Source organism: Lepidochelys kempii, chromosome 12 (genome assembly GCF_965140265.1).
Source record: "Lepidochelys kempii isolate rLepKem1 chromosome 12, rLepKem1.hap2, whole genome shotgun sequence".
NCBI classification, from domain to species: domain Eukaryota; kingdom Metazoa; phylum Chordata; order Testudines; family Cheloniidae; genus Lepidochelys; species Lepidochelys kempii.
Window position 1 is genome coordinate 22881272 of NC_133267.1, and position 24886 is coordinate 22906157.

General features: G+C 39.1%; 1 protein-coding gene across 8 annotated transcripts in view; it reads right to left on the reverse strand.

Annotated features, from left to right (window-relative positions):
* The window catches only part of ANKRD27 (ankyrin repeat domain 27), a 71319-nt gene that overhangs the window by 39671 nt on the left and 6762 nt on the right, over window positions 1-24886 (reverse strand). For all 8 annotated transcript variants that reach the window (XM_073307841.1, XM_073307837.1, XM_073307836.1 and 5 more), the window contains 14 exons: window positions 21541-21671; window positions 16489-16599; window positions 15065-15221; window positions 13691-13845; window positions 13270-13329; window positions 13121-13174; window positions 12965-13030; window positions 12768-12844; window positions 11857-11978; window positions 10508-10586; window positions 9180-9312; window positions 2172-2261; window positions 1252-1379; window positions 617-699 (listed from right to left, as the gene is read on the reverse strand). In XM_073307841.1, coding sequence (XP_073163942.1) covers window positions 617-699; window positions 1252-1379; window positions 2172-2261; window positions 9180-9312; window positions 10508-10586; window positions 11857-11978; window positions 12768-12844; window positions 12965-13030; window positions 13121-13174; window positions 13270-13329; window positions 13691-13845; window positions 15065-15221; window positions 16489-16599; window positions 21541-21642 — 1417 coding nt within the window. In that variant the 5' untranslated portion in view covers window positions 21643-21671. The remainder of the gene's footprint in view (window positions 1-616; window positions 700-1251; window positions 1380-2171; window positions 2262-9179; window positions 9313-10507; window positions 10587-11856; window positions 11979-12767; window positions 12845-12964; window positions 13031-13120; window positions 13175-13269; window positions 13330-13690; window positions 13846-15064; window positions 15222-16488; window positions 16600-21540; window positions 21672-24886) is intronic.

A 24886-nucleotide genomic window follows, 5' to 3' on the forward strand; every position in this document is an offset into this window, starting at 1 on the left:
GGCACAGCTAAGAAAGGGGGGCCCCTAATCGCAACTAAACTGCAATTGTATCTTGATGGTGAACAGGGAATGGAAAGTAAACTGATGTCACACAAAGTGCTCTGCTATGTACTGTGCAAGTCAAAGGTAATATAAGCAAGAACAAATAAAAAAAAATCTCCAGAGTAGATTAATGTGTCTGCTTACAAGCCTGAGGTCAGGACCAGGATGCACATTCAAGGGGTGGGGAGGGATAGCGTATATCATGCCACATATACTCGGCTACAGGATGAATATAAGACTTCCTACATAATGCTGTCAGTTTGTAATAGGATATCTCCTTTCTGAGGATACCTCCTAATCTACCCATCTGGCTGAAAGAAATGCCAAGGAAAAACAAATAAGAAACCAAAAGAAAATGCAGACAAGAGCACCTGGATTGAAGGGAAAAATACAAGAGTTTCATTCTGGGTCAAGATTTCTGTTTGTCTATCCCACAAGTAAAATACAGTTCATCCAAAACTCATCACAGAATGTAAGTTGAAAAATAAGCTAATGTGTCCCCTCTTTCAAGGACTTAATGAAGAGTAAACAGAAGGTAAATATTACACAGTCATGGAAAGACAGCAATACTCACCATAAATAGCAGCTATATGAAGTGGTGTGTATCCCCTGTCGTCTCTGGAAAATGGAGTGACAATGGAAGGATCATTCATCTTCCTATAAAACAGGATAGTTTCCAAGAACATAAGTTAGCTGTATATCAGGTACTGGAGAAAATTTACACACGCACACACTCACTCACTCTACATAGTTTTTACACCTATTTAAGTTTTCAAACCTATTTACCCTCTATCATTTCTCATTAACAGATTATTCCATATGGGTTTTTTACTTAGCCAAAAGAAAAAAAAATCCAGACATCTATTCTTTTGACTGTGAAATCCAAATACAGAGAAGAGAGTCACTCTTTAACATGTCCAAAGGATGTCACACTATCTCCCCTATCTAGGTAACTGAGCTCCCAGCTTTTCAATACTTTCCTATTCAAATCTGCATGCATAATTCTGAGACACCTACAATGTCTTCTGTCCCTCTCAACCTAGATACATACACACATGTACAATGCTAAAATGCAGCCAATATCCCCTCCAACCAGAAGAATTTTCTGGACAAGGCACTGCACATTCCAGTATTGCCCTCATACTCTAAAGGAAACCCTAGAATGCGGACCTTTAGAAAGCTTTTCATATGGAGATGAAGAATCCTTACCCAGAAACCAGCTTCTCGCAGTTGTCACAGAAACAGAGTGGGTGGCACATTTTCTGTACAGTGTCTTTATCACTATCACCTTGACTTAGTAATTGTCCCACTTCCTCCTGGTTACCTGAAGCAATATACTACAAAAGGCCAAGAGGAGGAAGAATGAGGTACTGATGTGAAAAAGCTTAAAATAAAACCTACTTCATCCACTGAAGCAAAAAAACAAAGCAACCGATTATAAATGAAGCACTAGGAGAACTGGTGCAAGGCTGGATAGGGCTGCTGCACATAATCCTCAATGAGTTTTCAGTATAAATAGCCCTTAGATCTGATCTTGGTTTGCTTTTCATAAAAAAAAAATTAAAACAAAATTCACATTGTTTTAGACTCAGTTACAACAATGACCTCCCTCTGTTCAGACACATTATTACTTGCAGTCTCTAGCCATACATGTAAATATGTATAATTAAAAGCTCTGCTTTGTGTCTTTGCACAGGTAAAATTCTCTTTTTAGAATTACATTATGAGATTGATTAACAAAATATGTAGGAGATGGGAGGTGACTGCACTTTAGATTTTTTTTTCAGCAAAACTTCTTGGTTTTAGGCACCAAAGTCTCTAGAGACTAACAGCCATTGGCATTGCAACTCTGTTTTAATGGGCCATTGACTATTACAGCATTACTATTCCAACTCCATTTGTTTCTGTGCTAGAATTTGTAAGAATACATTGCCAACTTGCAGAAGCTTTGGCACAGAACTGCAATGCACTGATTATGCAGGCACCTCTTTATTGTCTAACATATGGCTTTTTTGGCACTCCCAAGCACAAGCAACATGGCGAAGTCATTACAAAGTGTGTGTTATAGTCTAGAAAACTGTATGTAAGAGATTGCACATATATAATGTTCTGCAATGCAGATTTTTCACCTTGAACAAGCAATCTATTGGGGTCGTGGACATCTGGGACAGCAAGTTCATTCTTTGTCTCAAGAACTTGTCACTAAACTTCTCAGATTCCTGAAAAGAAACAAGCCATGTCAATCAATAGTCCATATATTAGTAAAAAGAAAGTAGTTTTATAAAAAGTTATTTTTAAATATGCAATACATATATTTACCAGCTCTTAGCTTACGTAACAGGTTAAAGCCTAAAAATTTGATTTAATACTTAAAATTCTGTATCAATGATTTTGTACATTTGTACAAGAGCATCCCCTGCCAGCTAACTGGACGTTAGTCCATAAAATAATTCCCCGGCACACCTTAGACATTTTAGTACTAAAACATCTGAGTTTCATTAACAAAATAAAAATATTTTTTCTATCAGAAAAACCAAAGTAAAAGCAGCTTTTGAAGTGGCCAAATTGGTGAGAGATATGCCTCATATAAAACACAGACTAAAGGGGGTGTGCCAAAGAGTAAGATGGACCATCACAAAGCTACTGCCTAAAAACAGGCCCAGGGCAGATACTATCTGCTGCCAGCCATGTAGCAGAGTCAAGAAGCAGCCCCAGAATCAGAAAGCCCCTCAGCATCATGCTGGATTTGGCTGAAGGCTTCTCTACCTAACATGGACACAAAATCTGCCAAGTTAGCTCCTGTGATACTAGTTGAGATTAAATGGATTTGACAGAGACCCATTCTTCAGCACTTGAGATTAAATTTCAAAATAACAGTTCCTGTATTTGCATATAACAAATACTCAACCAGTGCCCTGTGTGTGAAGGTTACAAGGCAGCATGTCAAACTGAAGCATTAGAAAAATCAGTACAGAGCAAATGAACACAAGACCACTCAGGTTTCCTGGTGGTACTGGAATGTGGAGTTCAACAGCTTTTCTGGAAACTTGGATCCCTGAGGTTTTAATGTTAACACAGTAGGTGATCTTATGGAGAAAGCCTCTCAAAACCATTTATAAAGCCACCATCACCACTAGAACTACTCTTTTAAGAATTTAATAGAAACAGAAATCTGTTTGGTTCAGACTTGTGCTTCTAGATAATTTGGCTATAATTATGGTTTCTTTCAATAGTTAAATATGTTTGATATAGAGAAATTTTAGGATAGAAACTTGCAAAGGATTATGGGTACATGTGCTATTATACTATTTTTCCTAAACCTCACATGAGCTGTGCTCTCCTTACTGCAATTTCATCAGTCACTAAATTTACAATTGTAAGGTGAATAAAAGGAACTCAATTTGCTTGCACTTATATGAGCTGTTCTCTCCCAAAGGGTGTACAATCATAGAATATCAGGGTTGGAAGGGACCTCAGGAGGTCATCTTTATCAATCTTTAACATTGTTTGTTTTCTTCTTTGAATTTTCCACACAAAATTTTAAAGCACTAACTATTCTAAGAACTTGCTTGGCTTTGATCACTAGAAGCCCCTGTATTTAGTTATGCATGCTAAACCATGGAATAGTTTTTAAACTATGCATATGACTGACCTACAATGGAAAACTCAATACAGACATGTAAAAACTCAATACTGTGATGTGAGACTAGAGAACATGTATATCCTCTAAATTGGTTTGGTTTGTGTTTTAGTTACACACAGAAAAGACAGCAGGAGACTTCAACATTTTCAAACTTGGGTGCCTCGCATTCTGGTACCTAAATAGGTAGACAGGTTTTTCAGAGGTTTTGGTGATGTAGCACCTGCTGCTCTCACTGGATGAGTTGACAGGTAGGCGTCAAAATGTGGATTTTAGTGCCTAATAAGAGGCACCCAGGTTTGAAAATGTGGGCCTGAGTGTGTAGTGCAATTGATCAGAGATAGTTTTAATACTGTGAGTAATCACAATCTATGGAATTAATGAACACCAGAAATCCCAGGCAAGTAGTTCAGCACTATTTCCCCCTCCCCCAAATGATGGCAGTCCTCAGGCTCCGGAGCACAAGCTTGTCACATATGAAATATCAGGAAAGATTTTGCCCTGTTACATAACTGGCACATATTCCTACATGGGAATAAAGAGAAATAATGAATGGGTAACCTTCTGAAACAGTATTGTCCATTCCTACAAGCAAGATAATTAATTGAAACGATAAATTGCACGTACTGGTTGAGCTACTATGTTCCACACTTAAGTGAGTGAGAATGAGTGTTTCATTTGTTTGTGAGTAGAGCATGGTCCCCTGAATGGATTGTTTTGGTTAGAATACTCCAGATAATTACCAAAACATTGCTTGTGTTGCAGTAGGACAAGATAGATTGCATTCCCAGAAATTAGAGAACTTTTAAGCCCATATCATCTCTTATCTACACGACAAGAGAGACAGTGAAATATATTAGAACCTGCCTTCAACCCCTGCCAAAATCCTCAGACAATAACTGAGTCCAGGACAGTAAATACCTCCATTTCCATCAGTGCTGATATGGGTCACTAATTAGAGGGGATATTTATTATAATGAACACCACTTTAGGCCTTCTGAGGATGTGCAGAACTCTCGGATGGTTGAGGACATGTACTGTCTATGTATTTCAGTGCAAAAGTCTTCTCTTCCCAATTCCACCCCCCTACACACACAGGGCAGGTGTTACGTTCAGAATCTCTGAACTAGAACTTGGTACATTCTGGCCCATTAAATGAAAGCCCTTCATTACTGCCCCCCTGCCAGTGGGGCATAATATTTATGAAGCCCAACTATCCACAGGTACAAATTCCAAGAGGGGCCCTCATAACTCACATGCTCCTCCACTCCCTATCCATTTTACCACCCATACAATAGGTCCATCTAGATATGGGCTTGCTTTTCAACTCCTCTCCCCCCCGTGCCTCAATCGCTTCGAGTTTTCTCCACTATGCCTCTGGCCTTTTCTCATTTGCTTTTTCAAAGTGCTAAGACACATATGCTGTCAACAGGCCCGTCCTGCTGCCTACTATTGCCTTAGATAGGCTGATTCCTCCCTATGTGTTTTGCCCACAGTTGGGTGCTCTAGAGACTGGTGGCGGGAAGGGCGAACGAGCAGGCTGACTGCTAGCAGCTCTTTCAGAAGCTATCTGTCCCCACTGCAGGCAGCATCAGAAGTGGTCACAGCAGAACTAGAGATTCAGCACCTTTCCTTACCATTTAACTCCTGTTTCCCCCCCACCAGTACTGGACACCTTGGAACGGAGTGAAGGATTCAGCAGGATCCTATGGCAAGCAAAGAGCCTGAAACTTGGCCTAGTGACTAGTGTCTGAGCCAGAAAACTGAAGACCCATTGATTTATTCTTTGCAGGGGCAGAACTAAATAGGAAATTAGGGATCAACATGCAAATTTGTTCAGGGCTGGTGAGAGCAGCAGAGACTACATTACTACCCTGAGTTTTTACCTTTTTCTGTATACACCACCTTCCTCCCACCCCACCCTTCCCTCTGGGAATTTTGCTCTTTCCTGTTCAGCAGCTGCTGGGTGCTTTGTGCTAGTTCCTGGCTCTACTCCTCACTGCCCATGGCTCATAGTGCACTGTCTAGAAACAGTGCCAGTTCTCAGATCCCTTTTTATTGGGGTAATCCAGAAAATTCAGACTGGCCAGGTACCCAACAGAGGAGGAGAGGGAGTGCTGGTGAAGAGTGGCCCCAATTTCACTTCCCCCACCCCATGTGGGTCCTGTCATTTTCAGGCTTCCCATCTTTCTTAGAATAAACGTTATTGCTACCGCCCCCAAGCCACAGTGCTGCAGCTGCTAAAGGAGCACTGTAGTATTCCCTGGTTTGCACATCCCTAGAAATGGCACTAATTACGGGGCCACCATGGAGTCCCAGCTTTCAATCCCCTCTGACAGTGGGAGGATGAGGGCTCCTGCTGCAGGCTTCCCACACAGACAAGGAAGGGGGGGGGGGGGGAGAATGAGATTCCCTAGATGCCTGAAGCTGATCTTGTTGCTCCCTGGTGTTGCAGGCTTTCCTTAGAAGTCAACATAGGACCATTCACCAGCTAGGTAACAATGGAAATTGGATGTAGGAAGGAAGCCCAGAGGAAGAGAAAAACTAGGAACCACCAGCACATTCAGAGTCTGCGCTGTCCTCAGTCATTTGAAAGGCTTATGAACCCTCCAGGCTGGAATCACTACTCTGCATATACTCTGGCTAGAGAGATTTCAAATGCAACAAGCTGGTACCAGGGAGATACTCTGAGGCACTGCTCAGGTTTCTGGTTCTCTTACTTGGAACTTTGGAAGAATCAGTGTTCATTCTCAGAACAGACATCTAAGATTGGCAGCACTGTCAGAAAATTGGAACAACCTTTAATATATAGTGAGATCTCCTGTAATGTAAAGAATTGCTCTATTCAGTTGTGAAGACAGATGGTACCAGACTTAGAGGAAGGCAATTTTTATTCTTTTTTAATGAGCAACTTGTTTGATATAAAACTAATTTTGTGTTTTGAAAAAGACCACAATCCACCAAACACAGTTTTTTTACTGGCATCTTCAAAACAACGCGTTTTTTTTTTACTGGCATCTTTGTAAAACAGCACGTGAACTAAGGGAATTTAAAAATGTTAATATTTCTGGACTGAGAGTGAGCTGGAACTATTGCTATTCATACATTACTGAGAATTACAAGAATTTTGATGGCTGAAATTAAAAAGGAAAAATTGCAAACTTTGTTTTTAACATTAACACTTTATTATGTTTTCTTAACAGGATTCAATATAGCAATATAAACAAGAGATACTAAATACAAAAGGTCATATTCTTTTCTAAATGTTCAATAGTTCAGAGTGCCACAGATTTGTGAAAAGAGCACCACAGAAAAGCAAAATCACATACTACCATAAAAGTATTTCTTTAAATAAAATTTTGAGGTTACTCTAAGAGGTTTTGCTTTGTTAAGATTGTGCCGTGGAATTGTCACACCCCAAACCCTGTACATTGAGCCAATCAGTCAAGCCACGGTAATCCAGATTCCAGTGCTATGCAGTTGACAGACTGAGACTTGTTGAATTCTCTGGTCCCATGTTCACATCCTTTCGTTTCCAGGTCACACGGGGAACACCTATTTTTGCAAGAGCAGAAACTCTAGAGTGTTTTGAGAGCTTAACCAAAACAGATCACAAAACAGAGTAAACAGACTACAGAACACTTTTTGAAAGCTTTAAAGTTTAAAAGGACTTTAAGAAGAAAAAACCAAACCCTAGGTAGGTGTCTTTTTAGGCTCTCCTCACTTGGCACAAGAAACAAGCGTGATCTAAATTCAGGACCTAGTCTGTTTTCCACATGTAAGAGGCCGGCTCCATACCCTAAATAAGCCACAGGGGCTCTCCTTTGACCATGGCAGCTTTTAAAGTCACATCAGCACTATCCCTTGATTGGCCTGGAGGGACTGCAGCTGATTGACAGAAGGCATGCTCACCCACCATGAAATTAATCCCCTGCATCTGCAGCATTTCTGACCCCCTGCTAGGTTAGAGACCCAAGAGCAAACCTGGGCTTCAAACTCTGGTGTCCAGCACCACAGAGCTTTGTGTTACCACTGGGCTATCATGCTGATGCCACAGAGTTATTTGCATTGCATAAATCATTTGTTAAATGTCATCAGCTTCACAAGAGGGAAATCCAAAGCCAGTGCCCACTATTTGGGAAGTATAAATGGAATACATTTAGAAGCTGCACTAGGTGGTCAAGGCTTGCTGAATAATTCTGTTTTGATCTATAGTACAATCTTTTTTCCACTCCCACTGCTATGATGTAGGTTTGAGCCGGGTTATTAAAATAAACATTAAAGAAAAAGGCTGCACCACATTCTAAGAGAAAGCATGGCACTGAGCTCTAGAATACTGTATTGAGGTTAAAGCTATAATGCTATTGAATAAGACAACTGGATACAGATAAAAATTTCTAGCATTTTATAAAAAGTTACTAAAAACCATTTTGTGATCCTGTCATTTTAGCTTGTTTCCTTAGTAGATATTTTAAGAATGCAGTTTTAAAAATCAAGTTTTGTATAGTGTTGTTGTACAACCAGCCACAGCAGTTCATTATGTTGTATGCTTCAGGCTACATGACATCTTGCTAAGTACTGTGCAATGTGTAAGTGTGATATTTTCACCCAGCATATTCCACTTTGACAGACAACCATTTGCCTATAGTTAAATTTGATTACTGAGTACACATTCCTTTTCATGTCTTGTGGATTCACTACATCTAACTGTTACCAGTTACAAAATGCCATTCATTTTCAGGACCCAAAACTCTCGATGATAATGCTTCATCAGAAACAGATAAATTAACAATTGATCTTCCATTCTATCCTCAGATTACTGAAAGCCTTTGATCCACATAACAGGCTAGAGTAAGAATTTGGAATTAGATGGCACCTTTAACATGCTATGTGTCCCAACTTGCTTTATAAGCAACTAGGGGATGGTAAGGTAGTCCAGTGATTTGTCAGGTAAAGCAGATGTTACGTGCTCACCAGTGAAATTCACATTTCCCTCATCCACACTTGAGAAAGACCATTAGCTAGGACACCAGCTCACTACTCTTTTCGAAGAACTGCAGTGGTATCTTTTGCCTCCCTCCTGGCTGTGCAGGTATAAGATGGAGACCCTGGGTTTGAGATTTTTCCCCCAAAAGGATGGAACCTCGCTCTCCTAAGTACCCTGTTGTTGGATCACCATTAAGTGTTTGAGGCCAAACTTCATTGAGAAACTGAACATAACCACTGGCCTGGAAGACAGAATGCTTTCTGCTGAATTGTATTACACCAGCACAGACAGAGATGCACAGATTCATTGCAAGACTGGAGACATGGAAATCCCAAGGTCTGACAACTGGCTGACACTTCCTTCTTTTTTCTAATGTGGAAGCTGATGTTACTCAGCTTCCTCCTCCCCACCTCTGTTGGTAAAAGAAGAAAAATACCTACCTCTAAAAAGGTATTAGAATGAGCACTTAATACTTGTAAGATGCTAAATATGGTCATAAAATTATCTTACTGTTGGTCTGTCGGAGAGGTTTCCTTGTCGGATATATTCTATAGCAGCCTCAGCAGAGGTCAGGCAGTATCCCAGTTCATCCTTTGCTGAACTGCAAAACCTGAAGTTTTTGATGTAACTCAAATTTGCCATCCTAAAGTAAAGAAAAAACACTAATCCTTAAGGATTCATGAAGGTGTGGGGTAGAGGGGCTTATTTTTAATATTGCTGTTCAGTCTACTCAGAGAGGGGAAAGAAGTGGATGGAACTAGAAGTCAGTTCACATTCTCTCATCACAAGGAGCTAGCAGCCATATTTACAGACCCCTGAGCTTGTTCTGAGCCCTAGGAAGGAAGGCAAAGGAAACTTATGCCAAGAACCCCATGAGGGATGTGACCCACAATGAGAATCTCTAATATTTCACTTCCTTTTCATATAAAACTACATTATGTTTTGGGTTATTTTAGTATTTGTTTGAAACGGAGAAGGGGAGAATGGAAAAGGCTGAACCAATTGTCCAGCAAGGGGAGAGAAGATCTTACATACAGAATGACCTTAAACTGCTGGATGAAAGAATGAAGAGTTATGCAAAATATGGATACATTTAGCATTCAGTATGGACACACCTTCCAGGATTGTGAGGCGGTGCTAAATTCTATGGTACTTGAAAACATAAGCACTTCATTAATTTTAGATGCCTTTTTTACAAAGGAAAAAAAAACCTGTTAAAAGCCACATCCAAGATTGCAATGCTAATGCAACTGTTACATTGCAAGTACATCTAAATGCATGATTCATGCCTTTATGGATACTGGAATTCGACATTAATAGTATGTTAGATATTATCAGTAAATAGTTAAGTTAATTTCAGCAACATTCTAGTTACATTATCCCTCAGGACATTGATTAATCTCCAGGTGTTCCACACCTTTGAATGTCAAGTTCCCCAGGAGCTAAACTGGGAATTGAGGATTGGTTCCTGGCTGCTTTGAGACAGACGAAGTCAGGAATTTTGGTATGAAATAGGTCACATCAAGAAGTCCGGAAGGGGAAAAAAACAAGCAGCATTTAATGTGTGATGCAAGAGCTATAAAAAGGAGAGGGAATGGAAGCAAGGTTTACAGCTCTTTCCCTAGGGACCAGAGATAAGCAAAGTTCCTTTTTATTGCTGAGTGTTAAAGATTCCTTCAAACCTATTTAAGAATTTTTTTTAAAAAGTACTTTATAACAAACAGCAAGCTTGTCTTGTAGAGCTAGCTGTTTCTTGAAGCATCTATATTTATTTATGCAGCAACATTATGTACAAGTTACAGATCTGTTTGTACAGTAAAAAAAAGAAAGTTACATACCAGTTAGGAATCTCCGTTTTTACAAGCAGATACAGCAAAACGGAGAGAAGATCATCTGCACACATGGTCTCCATGTTAACTGAAGGAAATAAGAGTTTATAATAGGAAAACCTTTAACATAAGCTACAATAGGCCAAAGACAAGAGCCAGGACTGAATGCAGATTTTAATAATTAAACTTTTTGAAACTCATTTCAGATAGAAAGGTTACTTATTCAGTATTTTCTACAGATATACTCAACAGGACCCACCCAACAGACCATGCACCCTCTAGATGACCCAAGTAGGCCAGCCTATTCAAGAAGTGTCAACCTATGGTAGAGTGCAAAAATACCCAGGAGTCACCTCTGCCAAACGCTTCCCTCACAATAAGTAAAGGAGTTTCTACGACTCTAGGGCTTAAATAATTACTCCCCCCAAAACCACGCATAGCCCTACAACGGACAGCCTCACAGCCAATGAGCCTTCCTTTAAAATATTCAAATAATAAATAACTGTGATGGGGAGGAGAGGAGAGGCATGGACTGTGGAGAACTACTGCCCCCTTTTCACTTGGGGAGTTACTTACTTCAGTCCCATTAAACAGTTTGGTGTGACTATACCAACACTCAATATCTGACTTCAAGAGGGTCAGGTTTCATTTGAGGGAACTTAATTTTACATCTTCAATGAATTAACAAAAGGTATCATGCAATAATGGGAATAAACATTTATCTTCCACGATTGTTCCACAGTTTTATTCTATTTAAGTTTTGTAAAGAAAGTCTCAATCAACTTAACATCCTTTGGGTGTCAGTGTATTTACAAGATTATGGTGGATGGCAAGGCAAATGTCAGAGTGTTGTAGCAACTCAACAGCGCTACAATGAATCACTCAACTCCTTGAAGAAAAATATTCTTCTGCATCAGAAAGAAATCAACATTAGGCTTTTTCTCTGCTGAGGTATCAATGCAAGACAAGTATTTCCCACCCACAATAACTATTACAGGATGTTTATGCCCAAGGTAAGTATACTACTTCAAGGGTCTGTTTTGCCTAGGGTGACCAGATAGCAAGTGTGAAAAAAATATCGGGACAGGGGATGGGGGCGGGTAATAGGCACCTACATAAAAGACAAAGCCCCAAATATCAGGACTGTCCTGATTTTTATAGGGACATCTGGTCACCCTAGTTTTACCTGTTGTACTTAATATTCTGCAAGCCAGACCCTTAGTATTCTGTTTGAACACGAATTCTTCCATATATATAAAAATAATGCATATAAAGTTATAGTGTATGTAAAGTACTTTCAAGATGAAAAGTGCCACATATTAAAATTAAATTACCAGTTCATTGCTTTGAATACCAACCTCTTTGGCTAGGAGACTGCATAATAATTTCCACCACTTTTCGAAGACAGATCAGCTTCTGTTGTGGGGAGGTACATTTATTCAGCTGACCCAATTCTCGCTTTGCACGTGGAATATTAAAGCTATAAAATATTTTTGAAAGATAAAAGCCTTAGTATACAACCCAGATTTATGAGCTGTACTAATTAAGTATGCTTGTGCAATTGTTCAAATTTCAGGCAATAACATGAATTAAAGCCCAAAAGGGTGTGCACACTTCTGCACACCCATGGAATCAGGGAGATCTGCATGTTTGAACAAAAGGTGGGACTTCTTGTTCCAAATGTTGTTAAGCACATAGGCGCCGACTCCATGGGTGCTCCAAGGCTGGAGCACCCACAGAAAAGAAAAAAAAGTGGGTACTCAGCACCTGCCAGCAGCCCCCCAATCAGCTCCTCCCCCAGCACCTCCCCCTCCCTCCAGCCCTCCCACCCGCTGGCAGCCCTGCCGATCAGTGCCTCCTGGTGATCAGCTGTTCAGCAGCATGCAGGAGGCACTGGGGGCAGGAAGAGGAGGAGCGACAGGGGTGGGGCACAGCAGAGATCGAGCACCCCTGGCACATTAGAAAGCCGACGCCTCTGAAAGCAAAATTAAAAAATGGAGAGAAGTTTTAAGATACTGGAAGCAATGAGGAATTAAGACAACATCAATGAGGCAGCTAACCCAAGCTTGCGCCCTCAAACCCTTTACTTTTTTATCTTTTGGAGAAGTGAGAACATTGCAGGGGCTAGTACAGAAAGAAATGGACTTCCCTCCCCTGGAGCAGTGAGCAGATTTGGGGGAGAGCTGCTTTTTGCCTGACCTGAGACCTACTTAACTTTAATCCATTCCTGATGGAGTCATTTAGAAGCCCCTCATCATGCAACTCTCACCTGAATTCAGGCTTAACTCCAATATCTTTTTGCTGGAGATCTTGGAGGCTTCTTGTAATTTTGTTAAAGGCTGCATCCTAAGCAGTGAATAAAACAACATTTTTAGACAAACTTTTGTACAGCTTCTATCAGTCTTGCATGGATTAATTATATTAAGGAAAAAAACAAAAAAAAAAAAAAAACCCACACAATCTTACCTCACTTGCCTCAATAGTTCCCACATATTTAAAGATCAGATCATAAATATCATGATGCACATACATCTGGGGAACAAACACCAGAGTTTAGGAAGGAAAAGGAAAGAAGAGATAAAAATAACTCATTGATGTTTTTGCCCAGCCTCAGAAACTTACTTCAACTGCTTGTTTCATCAGATTCATCTGATGTTCCTGCTTTGCAAGCATCCTCTGAAAGATATGGGAATTTATGCACTGAGTTAAACACATTGTCTAAACAATAGGCAGCTATTTTCACAGTACAGATTTACTGAAGTAATGCTTACCAAGTGAGAATCCCTCAATAAATGCTGGAGGCATTTGGTGTAAAGCGCATTAACAGAATCCTAAAAAATCAAGACATGAGATTTTTAAAAAGTCACTATGTTACTTAAATATGAGCAATGCAATGCTAGAACTCAGACAAATCCTGATTATCTTATTCAGGCAAGTAGTCCCATTCAATTAGTAGGACTTACTGAAGTGCGGAGACAAGCAGGATTTGATTTTTTTTTTATTATGAAAAAAAAATAAAGCAAACTACCATAATCCTTTATGACTAAATACCCCACATTTTCACAATTCTATTTACAAAATATTTTGTTACATGGAAAGCTTTAATAAAATAAATTCAAATAGTGAATTACCTAGATACACTCATTTAGGTCAAAATTCTAGGTTATCAAAGGTTAAAAATGAGATACTGACTATGTAATGTCGTAGGCTTTTTCTTTCATGTTCTTTAAAAGTCCTATGGAAAGATGCAATGTGTTTGTCAAATCTTTCAGAATGTCTTCCCAAAAAATCTTTCACATCCTCAATGTTTTTCAGGGAATAAGAATTTGATGGGGTTTTAAATTCTTCTGTAATGAAAGCTAGCAGTTAGTGCACCACAAAACATCCAGGTTCTTTTTCCATCTCTATTGCAGATCCCATTTATCTAGGCAACTTAACCACCACCTACAGCCAAAGCAAGCTCTGACATAAGCAAGCTCAGCTCTCATTCCCTCCAAACCAGACCTTTAACCTTGCAGTTTTCTACTGCTCTTCTGAAGGTGCAGTAAATAACCGGACCAAAAAAAAAAAACCCAACAAAACAAAAACCCAGCACTCCTTTATAAAGAGAAGTTATTTTCAGAAGCCAGATTAAGGTTTATGGTTTGATTCCATACAGGACTAACTCAGACTCATTTCAACTTATTGTTCAAATCCAGTTTTCACACTTCCCTCCTAGTTATTAATTCACTTTCCCTAATGTCAGTTTCATTTATAGAGTTTACCAGACCCTCTGCAAGACAAAATGTCAAAGTAAACTATATTTAGTCTTTTAGGGACAGCATTAGAAGTTTCAGTTTTGCTTTTAAATTTTATTTTACCTTTTGTGAGCAGCGACGACTTGCCAAAATTCTGCAAAAGACTACATATACTGCTTTAAAGCAGTTACTCGGGCAATATCTCCCTAATCTCACCTACAGTATCTCCAACCCAGAGCAGGAAAGTGTTGTTACTCAGATCCATGTCAAATGCAGCCAGTTTAAGAAGCAAGAATTAAAAATTCTAATACTAAAGTCAGACATCACCAAAAGAAAAGCTGCTACAAAAAATAGTTAGACAACTTTTAAAGACGGCAACTGATCACATCATAAAGTTTACCCTAACCTCAAGATCTCAGTAGAAAGGGGCAACACCATTAATAAGTGATACAAGTACTAGTTTTAAACAGAGTCAAGACAAACTGCCAGATAATGACCTACCTGAAATTCTAATTCCATGTTGCATTAAAAACAAGCATTTCACAGAGCTGACTTTTAATTTAAATTCAGGCCATTTAAAAATATAATTTTATTAAGTCTTTGCTATATAAACCTTGGCCAGTATTTTTTTTTAAAGTCTGCCTCTTTCCTACCTATACTATCAACAGCGATAGCATGCCAACTAAAAAAAATCCTGAGTTTTCAATCCAAAGTACTGCTTTGTAAGACAAACCTAAAATTATACTGAACCCTATAAAAATAGAGGACTGCCTTGTTGCACACCAAAGCAGACCCACTGTTCGTATTTTCCCAGCATTTCTGTACGCACCTAAGATTTCAGATTCTTCCAGGGGATGAGCTATACACAATAAGCTAAAACTTTCTTCTTTTTCATTGTAGAATGTTTCCTCAAAGAGAACAGGTACTGAGAGATGATGATTAAAACCAGTTCCTAAAATAATCAAATTTCTCTGGATAAAGATTTCCTGAAATTAAAAAGAAGTCATAATATTGAGCAGAAAAACAGAAAGTTGACAATTGTAATACATAGTTCTGTATACTAGGAAAAGAAGGGGGTATCCTTGTAAGACCAAAAAAAACCACCATTAAAAAAGTCTTTTGGGGGCAGGGGGGTCAGAGACCCTTTCATATTCTCGTTGCTTCAACAAGTCAGTGCTGCAGGGAGTGATTTTATTTTTTAAATCCACATTCATAATCTTGGATGATCTTGTGTCTCCCCTCCGTCCCCAGTTTGTTCTCCACTGCATCATTTGTTGAAAGAAAATTCTTAATCTTGAACAAATGTGTCTGAAGTTGGTAGGTGCCCAAGTTTTTAAGTTACTCTACTTGAGACACCTTAAAAGGGCTCAATTTTCAGAAAATGCCAAGTACCCATCTTCTGATAAGTCATGGCCCTTTAAAAGGTGCCTTGAGTTGGGCACCCAAAAATCACTAGCCATGTTTATTTAATAATTAAAACATCATGTTTTTCCACATTCACCCTTAGCATTTTTTTTTAAAAGAACTTTTGAAATGTTTTAGGTGCACTGAAACTTGTTTTATGGGCATTACGGACAAAGAACATGCATTTAAACAAGAATTCTGAACTTCTTTATTTCAAAGTGCACTGGAAAAAACAATGCCATGCTAACGGATACTAGCACACTATATGGCAGGACTCCTCATTTATAGCAATTAGCATGACTATCCTTTTTAATACATCTTTTACTTTGTAACATTAAATCACAAGAATACACAAACTGAGTCAGAAACAGAGTGTGAGGTGACAGCAATTTATAACTTAAGAAAAAAAGTCTGAGACACTGTGCCATCCTCTTCTGGATAAACATCCCCCTGACTGTCTGTACAAGTACAGAGTACAAGCACAGAACTCAACCCAAACATGCAAACAAACTTAAACAAAACATGCAAAGTTCTCATGGACAGAACAGACAGTCCATCTGAGTTTGTCCTACTAATTAGCTCTATGAATAAATACAAATACTTTGCACAAATGCAGTGATGTTAATTTGAAGCTGTATCTCCATTTCCCCTTCTGTAAAATGAGTTTGGAAGTAGCAGAATCAGGAACAGAGACCAGACCTCCAGTTACTTGCTCTAATCATCAGATAGTACTGTCTCAAACACTGCCTACCCTGGGATCACTTGAAATTTGGTTTCTCCCCTTTCCCTCTTGTCTATCATGTTCCCAGGCAGGACCCCTCCACCAGATCTGTATTAACAAAGGAATACCTTTCCATTTAAGGTCTGAAATTTTTCTTCCACTGATTTTAGAACATAGGAATCAAATTGGCAGGTAGAGAGACTGCTGCTTGAAAGGCTCCCTTTGCACGGTACTAATATCTGGAGAAAGAATAAAATCAGTCAATCGCATGCCTTTGTAGGAGGAAATTCAGTGTGCCATCTGCTTCCAAATCAAACAACCTTTGTTCTCTGTGTTCCTCATCAAGCACTCTTCATATCAGACTTGTAACAACGTTTGACAGTGCGTGTCTACAATTTACTTATCTTTTTAAAGGAACAGAGCCCGTAACCAAGATTCCCGCTCAACATCTCAGATCACACACACACACACACACACACCCCTTTTCTAATTAGCTGCAAGAGATAGAATCTATGCTCTGATCATCTCCTAAGTATAGCAAGCTGGGGACAATCAGAGCACGCTGTACCCAAAAGGAAAGGCAAAAAGCAACACCTCTAGCAAGACCCCCAGTTGTATAGATATAGATCTTATATTGCTGACATTTTTACACTAAATTAAAAACCAAGACTAAGCAGCTTAAAGTGTTCATTAAGGTATTTTCCTAGACCAAGTGAAAGACCACCAGAAAAGGAACAAAACATGCATAGTGGGACCTCCTCCCATTAACAGGTTAGTGGAGCCTTTAAAGCAGTGGTTCTCAGACAGGGTTCTGGGGAGGCCACAAGCAGGTTTCACGGTCTGCCAAAATAAACTGAAGAGCTGGGCTGGCATTAGATTAGCTGGGGCCCAGGGCAGAAAGCCAAAGCAATTTAGCTTTGTGGGGTCCCCTGTGGTGTGGGGCTCTAGGCAATTTCCCTGGTTGCTATCCTGAACCCTGGCCCTGGTTTTTAATCTACTGGATACGCAGAAAAACAAACAGGTATAGCACACGTGGGCCATGGAGTTTTTGTAGCATGTTTGGGGGGGGAGGGGCCCTCAGAGAGAAAAAGGTTGAGAAACCCTGCTGGAGAGTGAATTATGGAATCAACAGGTGAACATTAATAGTACTGAACTATACAATCATTTGAAATGAAGTACAGTCTGTTTTCAGCTTGCGTGAGCATTTAGTGCTCATGGAAGGTGCCAGATTGATGTTCCTGGGAGCAGTCAATCCAGCACCAGACTCTTCATTCACAGGATACAGCACGGTGATATTGCCAAGCTTCCCTCCCGCAGGCTGCCCAGTCATTGTGCCTCAACCCTGACCTGGAAGAAAACATTTTAAAAACTAGCCTCTTATCCATCACCTTGCTAATTCAATCTTCTACATCTCTGCCAGTTTGTACTCTCTGCGGTGGATTCATGATGCAAACATACATACAGTGCCGGTGCTTACCCCGAAGCAGGAATATTCCCCCCCTCCCAATCCCCAATACTAAAACAGGCATGTTCTTACAATTAAAAAAGTGAATGGGAGGCCCTCTTGAGCTGCTTAAGGCCCTAAGCAATTGCTTAGTCTGCTTATGCCTAACGCTGGCTCTACAAACATAATTACTGGGAGTGGACTGAGGCCACTAAACCGAAGCATGGTGAAATGTTAAGAACTGTGACTTGCAGTTGCTATGATCCTCACCAGGATTTGAGCTGTCTAAAAAGGTTTTAAAAAGGAAGAAAAGTCTGCCCCCTTTGCAATCAATCACAGTACAGGGGTTGACTGGAGAGCCATCTTCTGTCCATTTGGCAGGTCTTCACTAGACCCGCTAAATTGACTGCCGGTGGATCGATCTCAGCCTGGATTTGGGCTGTAGTGTAGCCTTAGCCTTAGAGAACTCTTCCTACACAACACTGATATCTACCCTTCCCTACCTCCCACCCCCGCTGCCAACCACCTCAACAGCAACAAGGAAGTTATATATCCTCACCTCCAAATGTGCTTAGCTACTGCAACTCAGATGAGTCAGTCAAACACTAAGAAGCCAATTTACTCAGTCATACAGAGAAGGAAAGAAAAAAGAAGAATTCAGTATTTCAACAACTACTTCAAACAGCTAGACTTTAAAACAGAAGTAGCACAGCAGGATTCTGAACAGCCCTAGAACTAAAAGTTGAAAAGAAGAATTCAGAGAAGAATAGGAAGTGGGGCTGTAACTACCTCTAAGAGCTAGTCTGCACAGCTCTTAAAGCAAAGCCTTTCACAAATCTAATACTCCTTTCTAAAACATTTTCACTCTTCTCTGTCTGTATCAGCTATGCATTTAGAAAAATGCCACACACAATGGAGGGACAACTTAAAAACACTGGGATCACACCAGTTTCTACATTTAAAAGCAGCACTTCAACAAACTAGCTAAATGCTGTTATTTTAGTGAGCAATTCAGGGCATCTAATTGAAATTAACAAGCATCTCACTTGGCATTACCTCCTGAAAACTAAATGCTAATCTAGCACAGGCCAATACTTCTCTCCAGTAGAACAGTTATACTAATGAGGTAGCAGTACCATTCTTTCTTGCATTCCCAAGTCACCGCCATTTGGATGCTTGCCACACAAAAGGTCAAAACCACCAGAGAGCGAGGAAAGGTAGTCTTAAAAGGAACCAGAGCAAATGGCATATTAGCTCATATATACAAATTTGCCTTCCTACCATTAAAACTACCTGGTGAGTATTTTGAGCCCCTATTCTTCCATCAAGAAACTAATTTAAACTGGTAATATACATGCCTAGTTTTCAAATAAAAGATATTGTCACAAAGTACAACATTGTCTATTCCTGCTGTTCTCTGGAACAGGAGAAATTGTAATTTTTTGCACTAACTAAAACCCTTTCAGTATTTAAAGATACTTTTTACAGAAGCACTTCTACTCTTCAGATAAGAGCACTCTCTGGAAATATTAACACTGCTCACAGAAAAAAAAAATGCTTTTATTCTGGAGGCACAAAAAGCAATACCATTAGCAGCAGCAGAATCACCTCCATAAAGAGATCAGACCTAAGATGAACAAAGCAGCAGCAGGTACCATGAATCTTGACAAGTGTAAGTTCTGCAAATATTTACATTTCTAACAGCATCACTGCAGTTTCAGACATTCACAAAGCACTCTAATGGGACTCTAAACAATGTCCACTTCTCTACATTCCTTTGGCATGCAATTTAAAATAAATAAAGCATACCCTATTGCCTCTTATTTATTTCTTAACAAGCAGAAGATATTACTGAATTAAAAGTATGGTAAATTTTAAAAGGAAAAAAAGTGCTTTTTCATTTTGTGCTGCCAACATTTAAAAGTTTAAATGGAGCAGTTTATAGAAACTTAACAGGCACAGCGTCAAAACAACATTTTACAGTTAAAGCCTGTTCCAACAATTCTGTCCAATGTCCTCCTACACTAGTCGTAAAAAAATGGATACTGCACAGGCCCACTTGTGTATGTAGACAGGGTTAGAGTTTAAATTATTAATACTGATTTAGGACACAGCCTGTGTAAAAATCAGATTTCTGCCTCTCCCCCAATTTCCACCAAAAAAACAGTTGTAAGAACTTATTGTTTTCACATGCAACATTTCCCCTCAAATCCCCTGAAAGTGGCAACCCCAATATTTCAGTTTTCTTGCTCCATGTATTCCACATACTGCAGGTCACTTCCACACATGTTCAACAAATAGTTAAGTTTCTGAACTCTGAATACCGCTCACAGCAGAAATGATTTGACACTTACATTTTAAAAAAAAAAAGAGTAGGACAAAAAGCTATCAGGGCTCTCTAAGATTAAGATAAATAGGCTGACTAATTTTTCCCATGCCATTGCTAATGGATGATCCAAAAGCCCAAAAATAAGTGAGGTTATTTAACCGAATAAAACACTTTCGTAGGCTTTGCAATTAGAGCTCATCCTCTAAGATTCTATGTAGCTAATAAAAATAGAAACCAAGATCATTTAGAAATATTGTCCAGATTGCTGTAGAAAGCAGTAAAATTATTAGCCTTGCAAGCAAGGATTACTCAAACTGTGTTTATGCTAGGATGTTTCCCCTACCTGGGAACTAGCACAGACAGAGGCCCAGGAACCAGTGGTTAGTTCCCCTCTCACCCTCAAATTAAGTGCTGTTTTGTCTAGACCTGCTTTAAAGAGGGTATAAACACCAAAGCACTTAAAACACCTTCAGCTGCTGGTGCTTCATTTACATTAGCACTCATCATCAATGGAACTGCATCACTGTTAGCAACACTTGGAAGTTCTAAAGAAAAACCCTAGCATTGACAAGGCTATGCAGAAACTACTGAGCAAATACATTTGCATCCTAGGGCTAGGCACTTGAAAAATAAACAATATACAGCTTATATAGCATCCTCCATAGGAGTCATAGGTCACCACCTCTCATCTAATTTTATTAACACTTTAAAAGCAGGAATAAATTGGGTTTTTCTTAATTGATGTTTTAATGCCAGACCAGATTTGGGCATACTGATTTACAATATAAAAACATAATTGCAAAAATGCTTCAGTTCCCAGTCTCTCAAGGTCATAATTATGACAAACAGTACTAGATATACAAGTTATTCAGACCAGCAAGGAAAACAAGACTTGATAAGAAGATGGATCTTTATTTATCGGAACTCCAGTACAGACAGCCTTTCAGTAGTGCAGTCAACAGCCACCTGGAGTCTATAAAACTGAACACAAACAATTGTGGCATGATATTCATAGCCTCATGTCACATAAAATAAAGTAGCTTGTTGGTCAAAAGACCATTATTTTCTTCCCTTACAAGCCAGGAACTTCAATATGTTCATGAACACAAGAGTGCCAATCCCATATTTAAAAAAAAAAAAAAAAAAAGCATTTATATTTTGGGTCTTGCTATGAACCATCATTGTAAGAATCCCCCTAGAGGATGGAAGCCCATATATTTCATCTACTACCTCATGCATTCCCTCATGTATATATTAAAAGAAAAAGAATATAATATACTTTATGTATCTCAGTTTTGATCTAGTTTGTTGGCTCTCTCTCACCCCTTCCTAAACTTCAGTGAGAATCTGAGAGATTTTATTGCTTCTGTACGTAGTCAGTCAATTTAAAACAAGCTCTTTACTTACAATACCATGGAATTCTGCAACTTTCCTGCAAAGGTCAGGACGACGTTTCTGAATAGCCAAATAAAAAGGATTTTTCAAGAGATCTTCATCATACATAGCCATATGGATGTCAGAGATTCCAAAGGTATTTTCTAGAAGAGATACAAGTGTTAATATTACAGAAGTTAAAAACAGATATTTTATTGTTTAGTTTTCATATTTAGATGCAACAACATTTGGGAATATAGAAGATGATTTTTTGTATGCTTCCTTTCATGTTTTAGAAGTATAATAAACTCCCCTCCTTGTCTCACATCAAGATACAAAATATGTTGAGCTAACTTTAATATAGAGTGACTGATACAGAACCATGGAACTTCAGGCAAAATTAGTCTTCATAACCAAACATTTCCTATTACTATTATCCCTCCCCAGTTCTTCCAACTGTTTACGCCCACGTGTGTGTTAAGTTAGACTTTATGCTACTGGGACAGAGACCATCTCGTCTCATAAAATCTGACCACTACCTGTTTGGGGCCTGAATGCTGCTATAATTATAAATAGATGATTTCAAACAACCCAATCTAATCAATTTCAAGAAAAATTATAAAGAGTTACTGCAGTATGCTGTCCGGAAAAAAAAAAAAACCGCATTAACCTTTAAAACATTCATTACTACAGTAAACTTGTGTACCAAAAACAAACCCTGCTAAGATAACACAACCACTTTTACCATTATTCTTTGTACATACATTATAATCTGTCTGGTTATGTGATGCTGACATTCTTGTTTATTTTAGAAACATGGACATACACACAGGCAACATGAGTATTCTGTACACAGACACCAATGTAAATTGCACAATACACAGGTATTTCCATTACACTATCCTCAGCTATCAAGGGGGAAAGTCAATTAAGGAAAACAATTTCCATTATATGAAATAGTGCATCTATTATGAACCAATCAAATATTAAAATGAGGCACACAACCAAGAAGTTCTGGATACAGTTGTCTATGTGAGTGTTTCTCAAGCTTTTTGATACCAATGACCAGCTTGCTGCCTTTCCTAAACTGTCAGAGAAATCTCAGGAACCCGCATGGGTCCATGGACTGGTTGTTGAGAAACACTGGTCTATGTCATCTCTTTTAGAAATTAGCCAAAAACTAATTCCTACTTTCAAGCCTGCCTTTCTCCCTATGAATATGGACTAAGGGTGCTCTGAGACAGCCACCACTAACAATTATTACAACTAATTTAGTGTCCCATTCTACCACACTTACTCACTCTGAGGAATACCTTACCTCCAGAAGTAATCCCATTGATTCAAGGTGGAAGAATTGGGCCCAGAGAGTCTAAAAACATATTTTACCTGATCCGTCATTAATACATTTGTGAACCAATCCTAATGAATTCAGGTTTTAAAACATTCAGTTTGTCTATGAGCTCATGTCTGATGGAAGAAGTCTGAAATACAGTATGCTTTTGGTAAAAATAAAAAGGTCCTTATTATAAAACTGAACTAAATGCATGAAATAAAATTCTTGGTTTCTAAAGCTGCAAAAACCCCATGCGAGTTATGGCTTCCTAGGTTCTAATTCTCAACAGAAGTTCTACAGTACACGTTTCACAAACATGAGGTTCAGTGACTCATAATGGGATGCCTCTGGAATGACTTCAGAAATTTTACTTTACTTAGAAGATGGAAAGGAGGTCAGTCAAGATTACAAGTGCCTGGGACATAAATTCCTAATGTATTAGATTCTTCCAATCTATTCCTCCCCCCACCACCCTTTATCCTTTACACAGAACTACTACTGTAGCAGAGGAAACTATGCTACAAGATACCCTTTTATCAATGCTCTCAACCAAAACTTGCATTCAATAGTACACGCAAAAAGAAAAAGGAGTACTTGTGGCACCTTAGAGACTAACCAATTTATTTGAGCATAAGCTTTCGTGAGCTACAGCTCACTTCATCGGATGCATACTGGGGAAACTGCAGAAGACATTATATACACAGAGACCATGAAACAATACCAGCAGGAGAGTGGGGTGAGAGGAGGTAATAGCTCATCCAAACTGACCACTCTCTTTACAATGTGTATGATAATCAAGGTGAGCCATTTCCAGCACAAATCCAGGTTCTCTCACCCTCCGCCCCCCCCCCCCCCACACACACAAACTCACTCTCCTGCTGGTAATAGCCCATCCAAAGTGACCACGTGTGGGGGGGGGGGAGGCGCGGAGGGTGAGAAAACCTGGATTTGTGCTGGAAATGGCCCAACTTGATTATCATACACATTGTAAGGAGAGTGATCACTTTAGATAAGCTATTACCAGCAGGAGAGTGGGGTGGGAGGAGGTATTGTTTCATGGTCTCTGTGTATATAATGTCTTCTGCAGTTTCCACAGTATGCATCCGATGAAGTGAGCTGTAGCTCACGAAAGCTTATGCTCAAATAAATTGGTTAGTCTCTAAGGTGCCACAAGTACTCCTTTTCTTTTTGCGAATACAGACTAGCACAGCTGTTACTCTGAAACCATTCAATAGTATGTCGTCTTGACAAGTCTACACAATCCCCTTTGCAGAAGGTAACAGAAGTTTGTAATGGGATCCCCAAGTTCAAAAGAGGCTAGACTTAAGACCAATAGTTCACTCAAAAGAGGAACTCAACTTGGAATCTGGGCGCTATCCACAATATTTAAAAAATATTTTTGTTTTAGAGGAGCTTTCCTAACTTTAGCACATTAATTTCCCTAAAAATATAAGGGTCATTCACTCACCCTTTTCAATTTGACAGAGGTCATTTGGGGAAATGCATTTAGATGCATTAGACAAACATCAGGACAGTTTGAAGAGCTCTACCCATCTACAACTGAACTATATCAGATATCTTTAGAAACTGTTCCAGCTGTTTCTATCACTGTTCACAAGGCCACAGAGAAAAATAGCAACATGACCCATGATAAAATTTAAGTTATTATGGCCAGAGCATCTAACATGACAGTTAGATTAGTCCTGTCACCGCATTCCCTCCAATTGTTCATTACACATTTGTTTCTCCCTGTCTCAAGTTAGAATGTAAGCTCTTTGGTGCAGAGACAATATCTTACGTGTTTGTACAGTCTGACTGGAGCTTATAAGCACTACTGGTTATAACAGGGTAGGTCAGAGGCACTCTATAAAGAGGAAGTCTATTTTACCACCTATTTTGGAATCAGTTTTTCCTATTTCCAATAAAAAAGTAGTACATAGTCATGAAAAAAAATTTCTAGTACAGTACTGTATACACCATGAAGCAAAAACACAATGGCACTATTCACTTAGTGTAGGAGGATAAAGGGTAAGATATTTATTCTAA